Genomic DNA, 20,324 nt, shown 5'->3' with positions numbered 1-20,324 from the left:
TACTGCACGTAATTACTGCTGAGTGTAATTACTTTTTCTTACCTGATAATGCAAATCCTGTGATTGAAAGCTTCATGGCAGATGCTGTTTACTATGCAGCCAAAAATACTCAGGGTCAGATTAATTATTACTTGCTAATAATTAAGTCTTATTATAGTGTTGACAGTGAAGTTCATCATATGTGGTGCTTCCAGATTGCTAAACAAACGTGTAGCTTGTCAAATGTAGTAGCTAGACATTGTACATGCTGTATTTCAGCTTGTCTGTAAATAGTGTTATTTATGTAAGCTTGGTTGTAGTAGTATCCCTTCTTAACCCTGAGTTGGAGGGACACAAATGCGATGTACAGTGTGAAAGAGTGATGGCATCTTTCACAATCAATAGTAAGCCCAGCTTTGCATTTCCTCCTTTGGAAGGAAGGTAAAAGGAGACTGAATGTGAAAACTTGAAGGTAATAAGATAAAACTGAAGTAGAAGGGTGTGTAATTAGCAACATATTCTCTTCTATGTGGGCACCTACAGAGAAAAACACTTTATACAAAGACACTCTAATCTTGACGCAAAGCAACAATAATTATTCAGGAGCTTTGTTCCGCCTTTAAAAGATCTACTTAAATGCAGTAGGTCTGGTGGGCTCCTTAAAATTACATTTCTAATTTCCCTTACTGGTGGCTAGTTCAGACACCTGCTGAGGTTTCCCATCATAAGAAACAGGAGAAGAGATCAAATATAGGGCCAAGCCATGAGTGTGTGTATAGTGTTAATGCCCAGGAGAGGATTATTTCAGGCAATGCAGGGTTTCAACTGGTGAAGCGTGGAGCTCTTTGACTATATGTATTTGAGAGCACCTTTTTTAACCCTATGAACACATATCTGCTTCTTAATGATTCTGTAAGACTGGTTCAGTGAAGCTAATACTGCTGGATTGACATTGAGACCATAATTTGCTTTGGAATAGGCTGAATAGTCTGCCAAGTTCTACGAGTTCATGATTGGATATGCAAAGGTGCAAAAGAAGCAGCAGTCTCACTGATAAAATAATGGAAGATATCTTTTTTTAAGAGGTCTTTAATTTCCTTTTTTCTTTCCTGAAAATGAAAGCCTGGGGGTCATTTCTGGTGGCATATTATAAGAAGCTTCCCACTGCGCCAGCAGCTTCTCAAGTCTTTTTTTTTGTATCACGTGGCTGCTTTCTTTTACCTGTTTCAATTAACAACTTAGCTAGCACTATTCTGTGAAGGTAGCAAGGCAATATTCTCTTTACATTGAGAGTTGTTTAAACGTGGATTAGACTTTTATTTCCTGACTCTGAAGCATTTGTTGGTTTATTATTTCCATCATTATTTTTAATGACATTGCTGGCCTCTAGAAATATTGAAGTAGAAAGGATGCTGGAAGGTTTTCCTGACCTCCCCCAAATGCTTATTTAAAGATAAGTACTCAAAAATAGTTTCTGTCAATCTGTAGAATGGAGATTTTGTGCCTCTGGCTTTTCTGGGCCAAGTGTGTTCTCCGAGGGACGTGGAGGAAGGGGGAAGGAGATGTAAGAACCTTGTATTAGGAAGCTAAACATTTTTCAGTATGTTTGTGGTAGGAACTGACTTATGAATTTCCTTCTTCCTATCCTTCATATTTAGTTTATGAGTATGCATTTTGATAATCTTCAGGGACTAACACATAATGGCATGTGTCACTGGCTTGTGCTGAGTTTTCTCACTTGTTCTTATGGAATAGTGGCTGTATCGTTCTGGATGGGAGTCCCAGCTTTTAAAGAAATGTTCTTTTCTGGGTAGATTTCTGCTTCTTAAGTCAAAACAAAACCCCACCTTTCCACCTCTCTTGATCTGAATTCCTTCAATATCTTCTTTGTGGTTTAAACTTAAAGTATTTTGTGTCTGCTCGTTTAATAATGTGAACAATTTAGTTCTTACCTGTAATTTGTATGCCTTGGGGTATGACTTAGCTTGTTCTTCATAGTTCGGCAAGAAATCAGAGCAGACTGGTTTTCTCAAAATCAGTGGTTTTCGTTGTTTTTACCCTTGTGCCTCCTGGAAACCTCAATTTTGGCCGGCAACTTAGAGGTCACCAGAGGTGGAACTTGACTGTTTTTGTAGTAATTGCTGCTGAGAAAGAATTCCACCAGTTGCTGGTAACAGTGGAAATTTGTCTCCCAGGCTGTGGCTGGATAGGTTGTGGGAGGAATGAAGGAGTTACAGGGCAAAGCTTGAATGACATATCCTTTTTATTATGGGTAGCCTGGACAAAATTCTACTAGACCGTTAGTGACAGGATTAGTTTTGCATCATGCTTTCAGCACTGTTTCTCCTCAAGTAGCAAAGTTAGAGGAAGGCAGGGCCTGGCTAATACCCTGAATAGCTCACCTTGGAATCATGGTGACATTGGCTTTCTATGATTTATCTTTTAGCTTAAATAAAAGAATGTTCAGAAAGTCTAGCATGGTCATCCCAGCCCTTACAGAGGCATTTAAGTGTTACAGGGATGGAAGTAAATATTTAAGAGTCTGATTAGCTGAGATTCCTTGCGAAACATAGTTTGTACCTCACAAGCATGGTACTGAAGTGGCACCTATGGCTTGTCTCTACTGTGTGTGTATGCATGGTATTCATGCCAGTGTTGTTTTGCAGACAATGGTACATGGACTCAGCTGTGGTTGGTGTCAGACTACCATGAGCATGGATCTCTCTTTGATTACCTGAACAGGTATACAGTCACAGTGGAAGGAATGATAAAACTAGCTTTGTCCACTGCCAGTGGTCTTGCTCATCTTCACATGGAAATTGTTGGCACACAAGGTAATCTCACAACTGTTCAGCCTGTCGTGTGGATAATACTGGATTTTTTTCTAATGACACGTGTAGCTCTCTCTGTTGTAACTCTCTTCTTCATTACAATGTTCAGTCTTCTCAGACTGTAGTTGCTTTGCACACACCTGCTTACTTATGTGATGAGAAGGCAGCTGGACTCAGCACAGGTACCCAAGTTTAATCCCTTGTGGAGCTGATTGCATTGAAAAGTGTCTGTTTGGGATCTGTGATAGCTTCTGAACCAGTAGAACTTCTTCATTTGGAAGACACTTTGTCTGCCTTTCAGTGCCATATCCAGGTTTTGTGATGTAATAAAACAGCTGTTAAAAAGCACTAAGTAATGGTGCCTCTAGCATGCTCTTAACTTTGATTTGAGACAGCACCATAGGTCTAATTCCAGAGATATTAGGGATTTGTAGCAAACAGCATGTGTGTGCAATAAATACTTGCAAGAAGAGAGAAAGGAGCAGTAGAGTGGAGTAGCAGGGTAGACATTTAAGGCAGTTTTTGGACAGCCAGCCAGTCCACACTGAATGATTTCAGGAGTCACCATTGTGCACATAAAGCAGCAGAATGGGAAGGAATTTTTAACTTCAAACGAAATTCACACCAGGCTTAAAATAATAGCACTTGCCTGTTTAACAGATGTGTTATTTCTGCTTCTTTTCCCTTGCAGGCAAGCCAGCAATTGCCCACAGAGATTTGAAATCAAAAAATATACTCGTGAAGAAAAGTGGAACGTGCTGCATTGCAGACCTTGGCTTGGCAGTTAGGCACGATTCAGCCACGGACACGATTGACATTGCCCCAAATCACAGGGTGGGAACAAAAAGGTAACATCGTTAACCTGATGTCTCAGGCAACTTTTATCATGAAGTGCTTTGTTTTTTCTTGTCCTGTATAAAAGGTCTCTCTGAGTACAAACACAAATAGCAGGGAAATGTAAATAACGGCAGGTAGAGTTCCCGTGCCTTTTCTTGACAGCTGGTAATTAGACAGTAGATGCTTCAAAACTGTGTTGAATCTTGGCATCTGTAACTAACGTGTGAAATAACAAAACTGCAACATATTGGAGGGCACAAGTCATATATGAAAACAATTAGGAGACTTCGTGAATGACAGCTTTAGAGAATTCACTGCTGTATCCTCACAAGGGTAGAGCTGTAGTAACTCTTGCTGCAGTGAGCAGCAGCAGCAGGATGAAGTCTGTTTTCCACTTCAAAGACACTTCTACCTTTCTGAAAATTGTTCTATTCTCATAAAAGGCTTGATCCCCTCTCCACCACTCCTCTACTTCCTTAGGTAACTGCACCTCTGCTTAATTTTTCATAACAAAGTTCAGATCTTACCTGTTCAATGACAATTTAAGCTCCCCTTGATTACAGCTGCTGGTATCTCTTCTGCACATGGAAGCTCTGTGTGCAAGATCAGGGAGATTTGACTAAGGTTATATTTTCCTAATGACTGTCTGTTGTAAAGACAGTATGGTCTAGGAAGCAAGCAAGACTCACTCTGGGTAGGTGATCTAGGTGCTGAGTCAGACTGGTGGGCCTTCTCTCTGAATGAATGAACCTTTATGTCTCTTCTGCTCAGAGGGTAAACTGTGAACTGTGTGCTTTAGCAGCGCAGCATAAAGCAGGGAATGTGAGCTTTAAACTGAGAAAGAAATAGATTCCTCCTCTCATTCCCTCAGGCATGTAAAAAAAAATACAGGTTGTTGGTTTGGTTGGTTTTTTGAGAAATGTGGCCCAACTGTTCCTTTTGGTACTTGGAATGAGCTGTGTTGAAAAGAAACGTGGCTGTGATTTCTGCCATATCGTGGGTGCTTTTCTGCAGATACCTAACCCAGTATCAGCAGAATTCTAGCTATGCTTGTGGAGAACAGGCTTGGTGAAGGGACATGTCACATTGAACATGTGTATGGGTCCTGTCTGATGGCTTTGTGCTGTGCAACAAATTGAGACAGGTAAATGGAGCCTTGTGGACTGAAAGGAGTGGGGGGAAGAGGTCGTTGTACACACAAAGTGTGGCAAGGCCAGGCTCAATATCATTTGTAAACTTCTTTGTAGACTTCCCTTTCATTTTTGGAGGGTCCTGAGCTGCAGACCTTGCTCAGAAGGTCAGACTATGTAGAGTAGTACTTTCCGGAACCTAAAATCCCGTTTCTGGCAAGCAATGCGTTTCCAATACATAAGCTGAGCAGGAGATGTGTGTTTCTCTTCCTTCTGTCTGATGGCCATGAAAGGGTTAATCTGCTAACCACATCAGATGACCTACTTGGCTTTTGCCTCCCTTGTTCCAGCACTAATCTCTCAGGCTTCTTGAGCAGTCAGTCACCATTCTGTGTTATGGAAGCCAAAGCCAATCTAAAAGGCATTGATGGAGGATCATGGTGAGAGGTCCATTTGCCAATAAATTCAGTGGAAGTCACATTTGGAGGGTGGAATTTTTTCTTCTGAGGGACAGTACCCTGTAAGTGGTGCTGAGAAGGTTCTGAAAGGTCTTATGTTTAAGTGATGTGTCTTGCATTCTGCCTACCTAGGAAAAGACAATCCTGGTACTGTGTGGATGAAATGAAATTGAGCATAGGCTCCTGTGGCTGTTCCAGAGGTTGGGCTCTTGCCTGGTGCTGTGTTCCACTCCAGTATTGTGTGTGTTGCTTCTCTTCTTGTTAACTGTGCTCTCCAAAGCCCCAGTGTCATTGTTCACCTGCTTCATTAATATGTCAGCTTGAGATTGATGGGGCAGTGATGTGGAGAAACACACTGAACATTGCTAAACGTTACACATTGGGTTTAGCTGCCAGAGCTATAGCAGATTGAGAGTACAGTACTTGCAGCTGATGTGGCCTGACACAGCAAATACCATTCATTCTTTGCAGCAAGCCAGCAGGGATGCTGCTGGCAGTAACTCTCTCAGTGCAGTCCTCATGGACACTTGGCTTGATGTTCCCACATCAGGCCTAGTCCCTAGACAAGGTGGCAATCACTTGGATGCCACGACCGGTTTTCAGTCCTTGTTTCTCAGTTCAAAATCTGTCACAGATTTTTCTCTTGTAGGAAACATTGCTAAAGTAAATGTTGCTTGTGAGTACGATTGTTTGTATGGAACTCAAATAGGATGTACTATTCAAAATGGTTTTTAAAAGCCTGTCATGGCTTATGAGTGGACATACAGCCTGTATGATGAACAGCCACTTGCTGCAATGGTAGGGAGCCTTTGTTCCCAAGGAATCCTCAACAGCGCTGTTTTTTTAGCCAGCCCTTCGTGTCTATTCCCTCTCTGGCCTCTCTAGGGGTTGTTACAAGTGGCTGCTCCATCTCAGCAGATCCCAGAAGCTGGGATTTCCTCCTGCCAGGCCTCTGGAGCGCAGCCTGGTGTCCCCCTATCCTAGCCCATGGATGTGGCTGCTGCCTTCTTACAGGGGCTTCAGTCAGCAGAGAGGCTGGGCATACAAACACATACAGCATTGACAGGGCTGATTACACAGATTGCTCTACACCATGTGCTGTCTTCAACACCCATGTGAAACTGTCAGAACTTGTATAAAATGCAAGTATAGAAATCCAAGTCTCCATCCTTCTCTTCAGCTGATCAGGATGGAACTTCTTCAGTGAAAACACACGCTCCCTTCCATAGCCTCACAAGCCCATGCATGTTTATGAATCCCTCAGCTATCAGTGCAGCCCTCTGTGTGTCCAGGGCCCTTGAAAATCCATAATCCTCCATAACTCCCGCTTACCAGCAGTTACAATCTCCAGACTGGCCCTCTCTAAAGGTATGCCTGGAGTTTCATAATAGCCCATCAATTAAAAACTGGAGTCTTTTGGTCTTTCTTAATGTTTCTTTTATCCTGTCTCTGTCAGGTTTGTGGCTTTATTTCTTTATTGTTTCATGGTTTGGTATTCCTTGCATTCCTATGCTTGTTCCTCTCAGTTTATTTACTATCCCCTTTGCTCTGGAAGGTCTTTGATTGGATCACCTCAGTGAAGCAGACTTTCCTTTGCGTCCTTCTCCACATAAATATTTAAACTGGTTTTGAGCTGATCAGTAGCACTGAACTTTCTCTACAGTAACTATGTATGAAATGTTTTCCCTTTTTTTTTTTTGTTGCAAACAGGTACATGGCCCCTGAAGTTCTAGATGATTCCATAAACATGAAACATTTTGAGTCATTCAAGCGAGCAGACATCTATGCAATGGGACTGGTGTTTTGGGAGATAGCTCGACGGTGTTCCATCGGTGGTATGTGTCAGTCTTTACAAGTTGGACATCCTAAGGGGTTACAAGTAACTTACAGAACCTCAATAAGTTTGAGTACACGGTTTGCTCTAAAAAGGGGGCAAGATATAACAGCTGCTGTGTCTCAAACTTTCTGTAAATCCTACAGATGATGACTGGTTTATTTGACCTCTTTGTAAACTGATGAACCATACCTGATGAAGAAAATAGGAAATGTCCTTGGTTATGTTTCCTTTTTCTAAAACCCCTACATAGAGGGGAGAAAAAAAGGTGAAGTTAAATGTCCTTGAGCAAGGGGCAGACCCCACAAGTAAGGACAAACTGGAATGTGTTCAGCTAACATCCCCACCTTATTGAAAATAAACCACGCTTTTATAAATGCTGTGCTTCCATGAAGTGTGTCATCAGTACGTGAAAGCTTTGGCATAGCTTCTGTCTTTATATACGAACTTCAACATTAAAAGTTCTTCAAGGTTAATGTGAGCACTCCCTGAGGTGTGCTTAAGGAATTCTTTTAACGTTTATTTTCCAGTCATTATAATGTAATCTTTTTCTAATGGAAACCAAAGTCAGGTACAGATCAAGAACACAGGAAAGAGCGAAGGATATGGAATTTAATGTTAGCTAAAATAAAGCCATTTTCAACCTCTTGCAGGGATCCACGAAGATTACCAGTTGCCATACTATGACCTTGTTCCTTCGGATCCTTCTGTTGAAGAAATGAGGAAAGTTGTGTGTGAGCAGAAGTTAAGGCCCAATACTCCAAACAGATGGCAGAGCTGTGAGGTATTAACTATCTCCTTGCTAAAGCTGCTTTAATGGACACTGGAGCTTTTATTCATTTCAGTGGCTTAAAAATTGTGCTGCTTGTTGCTTCTAGGAGAACTTAATTCTGACCATTGTGACTTTGAGTGTCATTGATCCTTGGTTACACATAATGTTTAATGTAATTCCACAGAATTAATAGTTAACCCCGTGTGGAAGATTCTAGGGTCCTTTCCCGTGAGACACACGTGATGCTAATGTAAAACTAAAGCTAGCCTGAACTACGTTACACAGGAAGCATTACTGCAGATAAGTTTTGTGTAACTGGGGCTTGTACTGTGTTTGACTGGGATAGAGTTAACTGTCTTCATAATAGCCTCTATGTTTTGGTTTTGTGACCAAAGCAGTTGGATAGCACACTGATGTTTTAGCTGTTGCTGAGCAGTGCTTACACAGCTTCGAATTGCTGTAACTTGAACAAACTCCTTAACTGGAGGCATGAAATATTGTAGTTTTTGTCTAATGTGAGAATTCAGAGGAGTTACAGACAAGCTAATAATTTTTCATTAGAAGATTTTTGTGTGGTCTGAAGTTCTACTGAAAAAATACTAGTTCTGCCCTACGAAATTGTAAAGCTTTCTGTAAATGAAGTAAGAATTTGGGGGGTTTCTCATGCACCACCCTCTTCCCATGCAGATGTATTAGATGTAATAGACATCAGAAATGCCTGGGGAGGCGGAGGCAGGACAGAGCTGGAACAGCAGTGCCTGTAATTACTTGTCTTTGCTTCGCAGGCGTTACGAGTAATGGCAAAAATCATGCGGGAGTGCTGGTACCCCAACGGAGCCGCCAGGCTCACGGCGCTGCGCATCAAGAAAACCTTGTCCCAGCTTAGTCAGCAGGAGGGGATCAAGATGTAACCCCGGCTTTGCTACCGAAGAACACTGTAAAAAGATCCATCTCTGCACCAGAGTGGCGTGTTTAGAAGGTCAATTGTTCTACCTCACTGGGGGAACAGAAGGATATTGCTGCCTTTCAGTACTATATAGGAACGTCACTTGCTAGGGGTTTTGTGGACGTGCTAGAGTTGTGTTGGGTCCTTTCTGTGCACTATGAACCTCTTTTCCCAGGTTACTTACAAAACGTTGTGTAGTCCAGTTTTATTTTTTAATACCTGTAATTTTTTTATTATTATTTGGAAAGTTGATAGCTGGTCTTAACTTCTGGTTACCTGTCCTAAGAATAGGAGGTCGCTTTTCAAATGGAACTGGTTCGCTGGCTTGCTCTAGGGTGCCTTGATGGCTCTTTAAGCAACTTTATTCCCGGCTGGTACATTGACTCTTCTGAACCACTCTCACAGTTGCTTGATTCAGATTGGGAATGTGCTGTTGGAGGATACTTTTGCTAGCCATCGAGGTGGTATATCTTTTGGACTCTTAGCTCGATTTACAAATTGACCTCTTTCAGTTGTGGGAACATAATTTATTCAGCTATACTTTATACATGATTACTGGGGGATTTTTCCCACTTTTCCAGAACATTACATTGCCTTCAAAATAGATTGTATTGTACCAGTAAGTGCCGCTTTTGAGTCTTTTAATGCAAAACAGGAGCAGTGTACAAAGCCTATGGTACTTTTGGTGTCAAAAATACGAGTCAAAAATCGACTGTTCCTTCGCCCAGCTAAGATCTAACTCACATTTGTTTCAGCAAGGGAGAAGATTCATGGAATACCTTTAACTTTACCAAAATACGACTTTTTAAACCACTGTAGGAGTTTTAAATAGTGTAAGCTAGTTAATTCACTGTCATATTTTGTAATTGTCAAGTCATGAGTTATAATTAGATTTATTTTATCAAGTGGTACTTCTGAAACACTTTAAGTACCTACCTACTCCAGAAGAGGAGTAAGATGTCCTTAAGGGAGACCCTGCTCCATTGAACTAAATATGAAAAGCATTTTCTGTGGAGTCCTGTAGAGTCTTAAATTTCAAAGAACAGTATTTCCAATTGAACGAGTAGTAAGTGCACCTGTAATGAGGGAGAAGTTATTTGGGCTTTTGTACTAGAAAGTTCCAAGCTGCTTATGAATTTTATGTGCTTATATTTTGTGTGTGCCTCATACACAAGAAGTGGTGAGCTACAGAAAGTGGTGAGCTGCAGGTCTCTGGATACAAATACCAGAGGATTCCAGCAATCCTCTTCATAGTTACAAGAACAAAGCTAGGGTGGCTTGTGTTGTCATGAGAACCCAGAAGAATATGTATGGCTTTAGTCAGATTTGCCTGAGATTTTAAGGATATCACAAGATTGTCACGAACTTGACAAATGGAATTGCTTCCTGACCAAACATAGGACTTCTGTTAGGCAGCACACACAGCATCCTTAACTTTGCTTCTTTTCCCTTCTTTAGCCTGCAGCCCACCACAGTCTACCACAAAACTAGTAGCTGTGGCAGGGTGCTTGCTAACAGAGGCAGAGCAGAGATTGTACCCCGTGCTCTCTGATGTTAGTTAAAGCAGTAAGGTGGATTGCCCCCATATAGATGACACAAGACTTAGCTAAGCTAAGCCTGAGTTCTTCTGTTGACAAATTCTCAGTGCTTGCTTGAACATGGTTTAAATAATGTGGGAACTGCAGACCTGCAGTTGAGCTGCAAAGAATGAATTGCTTTATTCAGCCACCTTTATAGATGAGTTTGCTCAAGCTGGAAGATGGTATCCAGGAGAAGGGGGGGACAATAAGGGAAGTTCTTAGAAAACTGAGCTTAATTGGGTTCAAACAAATGTATGGCTGTGATGTTTATTTGTTTGTTTGGCATTACCTGACCAGTCAGGCTTATGTGCTTCAGGCCCTTGTCAATCAAAGCTGGATCAAAACCAACTTCATGTAGGTGTTTAAAATAAAGTATGCCTTTGTGCAAATGGAGAGACAGGCACCATTGTGACTGTTCTAAAACAGATCAAAAGTAACTAAATTCCAAGTCCACCTACTTGTCATGTCTCTAACGAGTTCTATCCAGACAAATAGTTAAACAAATCAGCATCAAAGGAAGGATTTACTATATCTTCATAGCAGTTTCAAAGATTCTCATTTAAAAGATTGGTTAGCTTTGTTAAATGTTTACTTTTTCATGGGTGTAGCTGGGCCTTTACCATCAACACAAATGAGGGGTAAATGAGGTTCATGTTTTGGAACCACCAGGCTACTGACGTGCTCAGATCTTTATAGGGGTCTTGATGGTAACATGAGAGAGCTTCCAATACAATCCATCAAATCATTTCATTAGTGGCTCTCCAACATCTACCAAACCTCATTGCCATAAAGTTTAGTTTTCTAAAATACAGGCAGCAGTTGTGTTGCATTTAAAAGGGAGGCAAGGGCAGCAGGGCAGCATCATGGCACGCAGATGGTTCAATGAGCTGTGCAGCCCATTGTTACATCTGTCTCATCTCAACCACCTACTAGCCTTCCTCTCCTCAGCTGCTAGCAGCTATTCTTATGTTGTCCCAGTTTTTTGCTTTATAATAGAAACCTGCAAAAACAAAGCATAGGAAGGATACAGTGTGTGATGTTAGGAGGGTTATTTTGGGACAACCTTGTTACATTGAAAAGCAGAACAGGAACATTTTGAATAGAGCCATACATATCCTCGAGTTCTGACACCACAACTTCAAGCTTTGTTCTTCTTTTCCATGATATGAACTGAACACCTTTTACAAAGGCTGTGTCTGTATATATTATGTAACTTTAAATGTTGCCTGTGTGAGATCATATCTTATATATATGGACACAGGTACACATGAGTATTTTTTAAATTAAGATTGTAATATCACCAGATCTACTCTTGGAAATCCAGGGGGACCAAAATATTTTAGCATTCAAGATATTATTTTGTATCATTTCAAGTATATACCAAAACGATTCCTGACGAATACTGATGCAAATGTCTATTGTAAATATTATGTGCATTATATGTTCACGTTTGTGGATTCAATCAATTTGATGTTTTAGTAGCATTAAAGCCTCAGTTTGGTTTACAGACTTGCGACCGGGTGGATACGGACGTGGAGAGTTAAGGAGCATTGGAGGTGGTCTGATGCTGAAAAGCCCAAAACGTTGTATTGGGGATGCTGGAATTTTGGGACTTCCCAACCTTCAGAGCTGGAGGTCTGGGATGCTTCTCAAGCTGACTTTCCAAGTATGACATGCTGTCACCATCCAATGGTTCTGCTTGTAATCCTAAGAGAGACTTTGTACATAGGTGAAGACGTTGGGACTGACCGTTTGGGGACATGAAGGCAGCAGATGAAATGAGAGGCTATATTTTTTGTTCTCAGTAATGGTTCTGAGTGTGATTGCCATGAAATTCACCTTTTTAGTTAGGTCCTTGTGTATATCGTGCCATTGGAATGGTTGTGAGGTGTTAACCATTTCGTGTTCAGAAGAAAAAAAGAGGAAGAAAAACAAGCTTCACCATATCAGTTGCTTTAAACTCAAGTTACCTCTGCAAAGACCAAGGTACATTTACCTCATGTGTATATAATGTTTAATATTTTTCAGAACATTCTCCAGGTTTGCAGTTACATATTTCTAGCAATGTGGGTATTACTAAATTGACAACTTCAGCGGTACTTGATGGATTGGCTGGCGCCCCAAAACACACTCATTCCCTGTACTTTATTGTAGTAGCAACTTTGCTCCTTTGTCACTGTAGCACCTGCCCTGACATAGCTGTGTGGATACTGCCTTGTAAATTCTCCTTTTTGGATGATTTGAGGATCCTGTACAGATGAGTGTCACTTTTTTAAGCCTTACAAAAATTGTGCATTTCCCTTACATTTCTGAAAATGTATTGTATTTGTAGAGTATACATTTCAATGGATTGTAAATAGGACAGTAGGAGAGTGGATTGCTTATGTTAAGTGCTAACACTACAGTAGAGAGATTAAAGCAGTGGAAATAAATAGCTTTTTTTCAAAATGCACGAGTTGTCTTTCAGAGGAAGAAGTTGCAGGTAGGTTTGGGTTTGGGGGTGATGTTCTCTGCCTGGCAAAATGTGGGCTCACTGGCAGTTCCTCTTCTCAGGAGGAGTTTCTGCTGGTACAGAAATGATCAAGAGGTTTGCTAATTGGGAGACAATCTGTCTCGTGTGTGCTGTACAGACAATGATCAGGTGCCTGGTCTTCTGCATCCCACAGTGATGTTTCAATAAGTACCTCGCTGGTGTCTCTGATCTCTTGGGCAAAACCAGTGACACAGCATTCCTTCTCTCCATTTCTGGAAAAGCAGCAGAGCTGCTGAGGATTTCAGGCTGACCTCAAGCAATTGGCTTGTGTCAGAGTAGAGTGCTTCTGTACAAAACTCTGGTTTGGGCCGGTGTTACATTTCAGAAGGAAGGTGAAGATGTAGACACACCAACAAATATGACATCTTACCCTTCCGTAGCTTTATGTGCATCCATTAGTTTTGGTTCAGAAATGACCTGAGAGAATTACCAGAAAGCATTCCTGCCGGCAAACTTCCTCCAAAATGGGAAGTGGGGAGGTGTCCAGGGAAAGCCCAAAGCTGTGTCAAAATGCTGTGTTCCTGGTTAAACTCTTTCACAGGAGCTGTGATTGTTTGGATGAGCATATGCCTCTCTACTGTGACTGGCCAAAGGAAGAACTTGAGCCTCTCTGAGAGTTTATTGAAAGTACAATTTAAATCCCTGGTGTCTGAGATGTGATGGAACCTGACACAGTTCAGGGCTGCTGTGCATGTTGTGGCACTATAGGTAAGCACCCCCCCAGTTCTTATGTGGTGTTGAACTCAAAGGAGCAGGAAGGATCTTTGGAAACATCAAGTTTACAACATTTCTTTTGCAGTTTCTGCAGGCTGTGTTGTCAGTGTGTGCAGTATGTTACACAGCCCTCTTAAAGTCCTCATCTGGTTCCTTCATGACGAGGGCTCTCCAGAGGAAGAGGTAGATGCATTCCTCCTTTTATTGTTGCAGCAGTTATATGCAGGAGACTTGAAGTACAGTACTGAGGAAACTCGTGTGGTTTAATTTCCCTGCTTGCTCACAGATAATCTCAGTGTAACTCTCCAAACAGATAATGTTTTGAGGAAAAGTTGCAGGTAAGTAACCTGTCTTTGTTCATCATTCTGCTAGTGTTTGAGGTCTAGTGCTTGCTGTTGTTTAGGCACAATTTAGTATGGACTGATGGCTTTTTACCCAGGCAATGCTCTATTCAAAACAGCACTGAGATGGTGACTCTCACACTGAGAAGTGAAGTCCTCTTCCCTGAGGAAGTCTTGAGAGTCATCTGACAAGTTAAAAATAACTGTAGAAAGAGAAGCATCATAGCAAGGAACATTAATGCAGGTATTTGGGAAGCTGTCAATAAAGAAATGGCTGTGCAACAACACAAACGTGGCCTCATGCAATAAAAATTCAAGAGACATGAAAATGATAAATCAAGGCTAAGAAAGTGAGAAAGAAACCAAGCTGTATCACTAGCAGTTCTCGTGCCATCTGTGCATGTGAGGAGGTGCTAGACAGAGCTTTGCTGATGCTTCCTGTTTTGAAGACAGCACAAGTTTTGCATTGTCTGTGCTGTGATTTTTGTTCTTTCGTACAGAAAATCATTCCAGAATCTGTTTTCATACAGACTTTGGAAACAGCAACAACAACAAAGACTCTGAAACATGGACTGTCATAATTGAGGTGACTAGAACACTGAGAGATGGAGAAAGGGCAGCTCGCCAGGGAAGAGTAAAACAACCACTGAAGGAAAACTTGCTCCTTATCTAGGAGGAAAAAGATGATTCTTTTTGTATCAGCCAACACCAGGAAAGTGAAAGAGCATAAAGTAAGCTGGAAAACACTGACATAGCAGCTTATGTTTCTGCTGTGAACGCAGGGGATAAGTTATCCCTGATTATTCTGTTCTGCAAAGGGCATCTTGCTGATGGCTCGTGGCACTGTTTTTGAGGCACAAATAGCACTGAGGAGCCAAGGTTAAAGACCCTCTGTGCTCTTGTAGCTCACAAATAACTGTAGTGTTTTGATTCCATTTTCATTCTACAGACCTAATACTGACTCAATTTTTAGTAGAATGTGCAAGATAAAATGCATTTTTAATGTAATCAGCCCCAGCTCTGCAGGTTTAAAGGTAGCTGTTTGTGCTCAGAAAGCTTGACAGGTGTTTTTCCACAGCTGGAGCTGATGAATCTATGCTGTTTGGATGCATTTGTGAGGCGAGTTCATGTGGCTGTCAGAATTTGCTGCTTGGTTCAGCAGCATTTTGCTTTGGTGATCCTGAATGGATGGAAATGGTTCTGGAAAAGATGTCTTTCTCGTTCTGGAATATGAGGAAGTGCCAGCAGGACTGCACCCTCGGTAGGGCAGGTCACAGCAAGTTGCTACGGAAATCTCTGCCATTGGAAGATCAGTGAGAAGCCATTACTTCCCAGGTATGAGTGTTTTCATTTCTATTCTTCTGGTTAATGTCTCTTAATAAACAGATTCATTAATATGAAACTACTTTTCATATGTCTGTTGTGTGATTTGAAATCTATCTGTATGTGGGGAGCGTTTTGACATGGTTACTAGATCATCGATTGCTCTCATGCCATGATGTCATTTGGTGTTTGGATCCTTGTTTTGTTGCAACTGTGTTGTTTAAATCAGAGAGACAAAAAAATCCTTAACTACAAAGACACAGGACTATTCTGAGGGGAATCACAAGCATTCACCTCTTGATTAGTCTCAGTGTAGCTCTTCATTGCACTATATTGGCTTGAAGTTTGGCAGTGCCCTAAGTTAGTTTTGTGTGCCTTTTTTTCTGAACTGTATCAGTAAATAGTTTTTAAAGAAGGAAGACTCACTTAACTGTCAAAAAGATCAGGTTGTGGCTAAAAAACTATTTTGTTAAGCTTTTATTCTCACTGCAATACATGGATTTTCTTTTCCTGTCAATGTACTTAGCAAAAAAAGGGAACCATTTCCATTTTCTGAGTGCTTTGTTCAGAGAACATGTATTGGTTGCCTCTGGTCTGTATTTTCTGTTTCCTTGGTTTCAAAGTTGTGAGCTTGAGTGGCATGTAGGTAGATGGCTTTGGTACCTGGAAGGAACAAGGATTGGCTGTGATGTGATAACGTGTGAATTTGGTGGATGTGGTTACTTCATGTTCAAGGGCAATTAATCAAAGGCAATTACCTCCCTTGCAATATGTTCTAAAGCTGCTACAAACTGTTAAAGCTCTATGCACTTGGTAGAAGGTTGAGTTAGATGAAGTTAAAGCAGGTATGCAGACTGGTCACACACTTTTTCATTATCTAATGCAATACAGTCCAGTTCTCTTAAGGAAAAGGCCTCAGTGATGAAGTCTGAAGATGTCAGTGGTTGCTGTGAGAGTCTTTTCATCAAGAGATAAACAAATCATGGTTTAAGTTAAGAAGCTGACATCTTTAGTGGCCTGCTACTTTGACAAGAGTGTGTACTGGTATCATTATCTCCAGTTACAAAGAACTATTTTTTCATATACTTTTCTCTTAATGAGAAAATCTTAGCTATGTCCTTTTAGGGTTCTTGCTGCAGGGAAGCTATACTGTACTTAATTTTAGTTCAGGTCTATACTTTACTCGAAATTCTTTACAGAGAAACGAGCTTTGGAAGTCATCTGAATTATATGGCTGGGAAATATTTTTTTTTGTCTTGCAAGCCTGTAATTTTGCAGATAGTTATCTCTGGTTTTGTTTCCTGTTTCTTGAGGTTAGAAGAGAATATGGTCTGCATGAAACAGAGGATTTTCATTTCCTTTTTTTCAAACTAAAGCAACAAATGTTGAGGCTCCCTGAGATGTTATGGGGACAGAGAGAATTGTACTTTACGTTTGGTCTAAGATTATCATTTTCAGTTCATTTACTGAAATACTAATCTAACTAATCAAAACTGATTTTACTTAAGCTGGTGAAATAGAAAGGTAGTCTTCAGAATGTGACCTGGGAGAAATTGATTTCTTACATAGAATTTCTCCCCTGTTGAGGTGAGGGAGCACTGGCAGGGGCTGCCCAGGTGGGCTGTGGAGGCTCCTTCTCTGGAGACATTCCAACCCAGCTGGATGAGTCCCTGTGTGCCCTGCTCTAGGTGGTGCTGCTCTGGCAGGGGGATTGCACTGGATGAGCTTTCCAGGTCCCTTCCAGCCCTTGAGATTCTGTGATTCTATGATTAGAACACAGTCCTTACAGATCAGGGAGTTCATGATTATTGGCACAAAAAAAGATGAGAAATGTATTTTGGGCTTTTTCCCTTTAAAAAGCATAAAACGCTGGGATTCATGAGTAGCTCTACTGATAGATTTCTTGATCCAATCCCACCACAACAAACTGCTTTCAAATGCAAGCATAGTAACACAATTCAATGAGCAGAATTTCTTTTGTGTTTTAGGGTTCCTAGCATCAGACATGACATCAAGAAATTCCAGTAGAAAGTCAGCCTTGCTGCCACAAAAATGAGTGGCTGTGTAACTGCGCTGCAGTGACGCACGCTGATAATTGGTGGTGGTTTACATTGTATACTTTGTGTTGCAAATGGTCTTGTGTACCTCCATATTAAAATATTTGGGTCACCACAGGGGCATTAAGAAGTAAAAAAGGTCTTTAAGAACCGTGCTGCCGACCTCACTGAGGAATTTTCATTGTTAGAAAAACCTCTTGTGACAAACTCCAGATGAAAAATAACCCATTCTCCTTGGAGGCAGTGGAGCTGCTGTGTGTTTGAGTCAGAGAACTGTAGCATTTATTGTTGCATATAAAATACTGTGTCATATCTAGTCTTGGGAATAATACATCGAGGTGATCAGAAATCCTAATCTACTAGGACTGACAAAAATATATAATGGCTGTTTGGCTGCTCTGTAATTCACAAAAGAGTTTCACATCTAATTACCAGTGCTGATGGTTGAGATGATTATAAAATCAATGACCCAGAAGCAAGGGAGAAACCTAGCGAGGCAAACTGCTCAGTAAGTGTTAGATAATGCTATCAAGGGGTCTTACTCTAGAGTGCTTTTATTCATAATGTTTTTGTCACAGAGTCTTAAGGGTTGGAAGGCACCTCAAAATATCACCCAGTCCAACCCTCTTGATTTTTGCCACCTGATGTTGAAAATGAAATAGCTGAATAATTGAACAAAAGCTTTAATGATCAATTTCAGTTAAAGTGTTTTAATAATGTCACTAACTAAAATACTGTTTCATTTTGTAACATCCAGCATTAAAAGTACTCCTAAGAGTGCAAGTATATCCTGTAAAATATTTCACTTGCGTGTTTGCTGCACCATGCTTGCTCAGACAGACCTATAGTGTGTATTCTGCTGAAGAAAAGAGACTCTATAAAGATATTTAACTCAAAGCACAAGATTTACTGTTGTCGGTCATCTGCAGTAGCAGCAGAGAAAGGCGGGTGTATGGAACTAATCTTCTCTGTAAAATCCTCGGTGTTTTCAAAGGAGAGGATCTCAGGCTGGTTACCAGCCTTGCTACTGTCAGGCTGCCACATTCTGCAGCTCCTCAGCATGTTCTTCTGAGATTAAACAGGAAAATAGTGCTTTCCTCAGTTCTCAGGAAAAATGGCCATATTAGCATTTTGCAGACTCCCTTTCTGGTGTTAGTGCTGTAGTTAAGATGTTAATTTCATGTCAGCTGTTGGCTCAGCAAGTTGTTCTGGCTGTTGCTGGATAGGGTGCACTCATAGCTGTTGAATAAATACATACATCAACTTTGGGTTTTTAAAAAAGCTTTTTCTTTAGGAATTGCAGAAGAATTTCAAGGACCATTTTTTCCCCCCCATATCTTCAAAGCTAGGCTGTTCAGAAAGAGCAGAAGCCACACCAGATGACTTCCAGACCCTCTAAGTACTCCAAAGATACGGTTTTGGTTCTGTTTTTGAAAGAACCCTTGCACCTCTAGAAGTGCATTATGTAATAGAAAATGCAGTACACTGACAGTTCTCCCCCAACTTTCATCTCTTTACTGTGTCTTCCTTATTTGCTGTTTGCAGACTTAAAACAGAAGCAGTGCACATAAGTGCATAGGTACATACAAAGTGCATCACATCATTTAATTTTTGACATCACCAAGGTATTACTTGTAACTGCCCCAAAGGTGAGGGGGCTTATAGCTTTGTGGCTTGGATATGGAAACCCACATCCTGGCTGTGCTCCACTGGAGGAGCTGAGATTGGCAGGATGACAGTCCACCGGAACAGCCAAGGACCTGAGAAGCAAGTGCCAACGGAACCCAGGAGGCTGGGCCACCAAGTCTGTAATGTTTACATGCTTGAAAGCAGTCAGTGTATTTTTTCACATTTCAATTTCAGTTTTTTGTGTCTTCAGTCTTGATTCAGGTAGCTCAGTTTTACTTGGATCTTGCTATGTTTTGTGCACATTTGTATCTTAAATTTGGATATCAGTTATGAGAGAAATCAGGTGCTTAGTGGTTTTTAAAGCCTGGTTTAGTTTCAGTTGACAAGAAAAGTAAATAGGAGCATTTTAAAGGGAAAAGTAATTATTCTATTAAAAATATTAATAAAAGTAATTAAAAAGGGAAGGCTTCAAAAGTCCGTTTTTAGGATCTGAATTTTGATCTGTTGTACAGGGTTTCAAAATGAACAAGTTATTTTGCTACTATTTAATTTCCTCCCACTGTACCCAATGCCTTGTCCCATTGTTCTCATCAAAAAATGTCCTTGCAAAGGCATCGGGGTTCTCTAACTTCCCTCACATGTACATTTTGCACATGTATCTGCATTACAGAAAGTTACAGCAATTAGGGTAAATCAAGCACCTTCTGAGTATTGGGATATTTTGAGTATTCGGGATTAATTCCCACTAGTGAAGTTCTACCCTAATTGACACGTCACTCAGGTGTAGGTACCAATGGGAACTGATCTGTAATTCACATAATAGTCTAATGTCATCTTGACAGGACTTGCTAGCTAATGGATGGAATAGCTAGCATGCAATAACTTCATTTTAGCTAAAGTAATCCTTTTAGGCAGTTTAACTAAAGCCAATTTAAGCAGCGTGACACAAGCTGGTTGCACAGAATGGAATGTGATGCCTTCCCCTTTATTTTATCTACCAGCCTACACTGGTTTTTTTGTTGTTTGAAACTAGAAGTGACTGTATAATTGTCAATTAGCAGCATAAATGATTTCATACCGCCCACACCCATTTTTGCAAGGCTTGCAGACTGTGTTAATACGGAAATGTGTGTGTAGCAGTGAATGAATTACGAGTCTTCAAAGATGACTAATTGGGAGATTATGATAACTGCTGAAACGCCGGGGAAAATGGATACAAGCTCTTTGGGAACTTTCTAAAGTAGCTCACCACAGGTGCAGGTTGTGATGTAATTTTTAACACAACTCCATACTCCAGCAAAACATTAAAATAACCTTTGGAAAATATTCCAGCAGCAACTTGGTCCTTAAGCACCATATG

The 20,324-nt window shown here is 40.8% G+C and overlaps 1 protein-coding gene across 4 annotated transcripts in view; it reads left to right on the top strand.

The window, feature by feature from the left end:
* Window positions 1-20,324, top strand: part of TGFBR1 (transforming growth factor beta receptor 1) — a 37,226-nt gene that overhangs the window by 13,397 nt on the left and 3,505 nt on the right. For 2 of the 4 annotated variants that reach the window (XR_009818589.1, XR_009818587.1), the window contains exons 5-13: window positions 2,646-2,813; window positions 3,502-3,658; window positions 6,946-7,070; window positions 7,723-7,853; window positions 8,627-12,353; window positions 13,442-13,608; window positions 13,700-13,952; window positions 14,486-14,686; window positions 15,034-15,290. Coding sequence is in view for 1 of the 4 variants with exons in the window: in XM_061994606.1 (XP_061850590.1) it covers window positions 2,646-2,813; window positions 3,502-3,658; window positions 6,946-7,070; window positions 7,723-7,853; window positions 8,627-8,752 (707 nt within the window). In the remaining 3 variants the exon portion in view is untranslated. Of the gene's footprint in view, window positions 1-2,645; window positions 2,814-3,501; window positions 3,659-6,945; window positions 7,071-7,722; window positions 7,854-8,626; window positions 12,816-13,441; window positions 13,609-13,699; window positions 13,953-14,455; window positions 14,687-15,033; window positions 15,291-20,324 lie in introns of those variants that run through there. The other 2 variants (XR_009818588.1, XM_061994606.1) reach the window with 2 other exon arrangements.

The sequence above is a fragment of the Colius striatus genome, chromosome 4, assembly GCF_028858725.1.
Source record: "Colius striatus isolate bColStr4 chromosome 4, bColStr4.1.hap1, whole genome shotgun sequence".
Lineage (NCBI taxonomy): Eukaryota > Metazoa > Chordata > Aves > Coliiformes > Coliidae > Colius > Colius striatus.
Note: the sequence above shows the minus strand (reverse complement) of the source record. Positions and strands in the feature narration are given on the sequence as shown.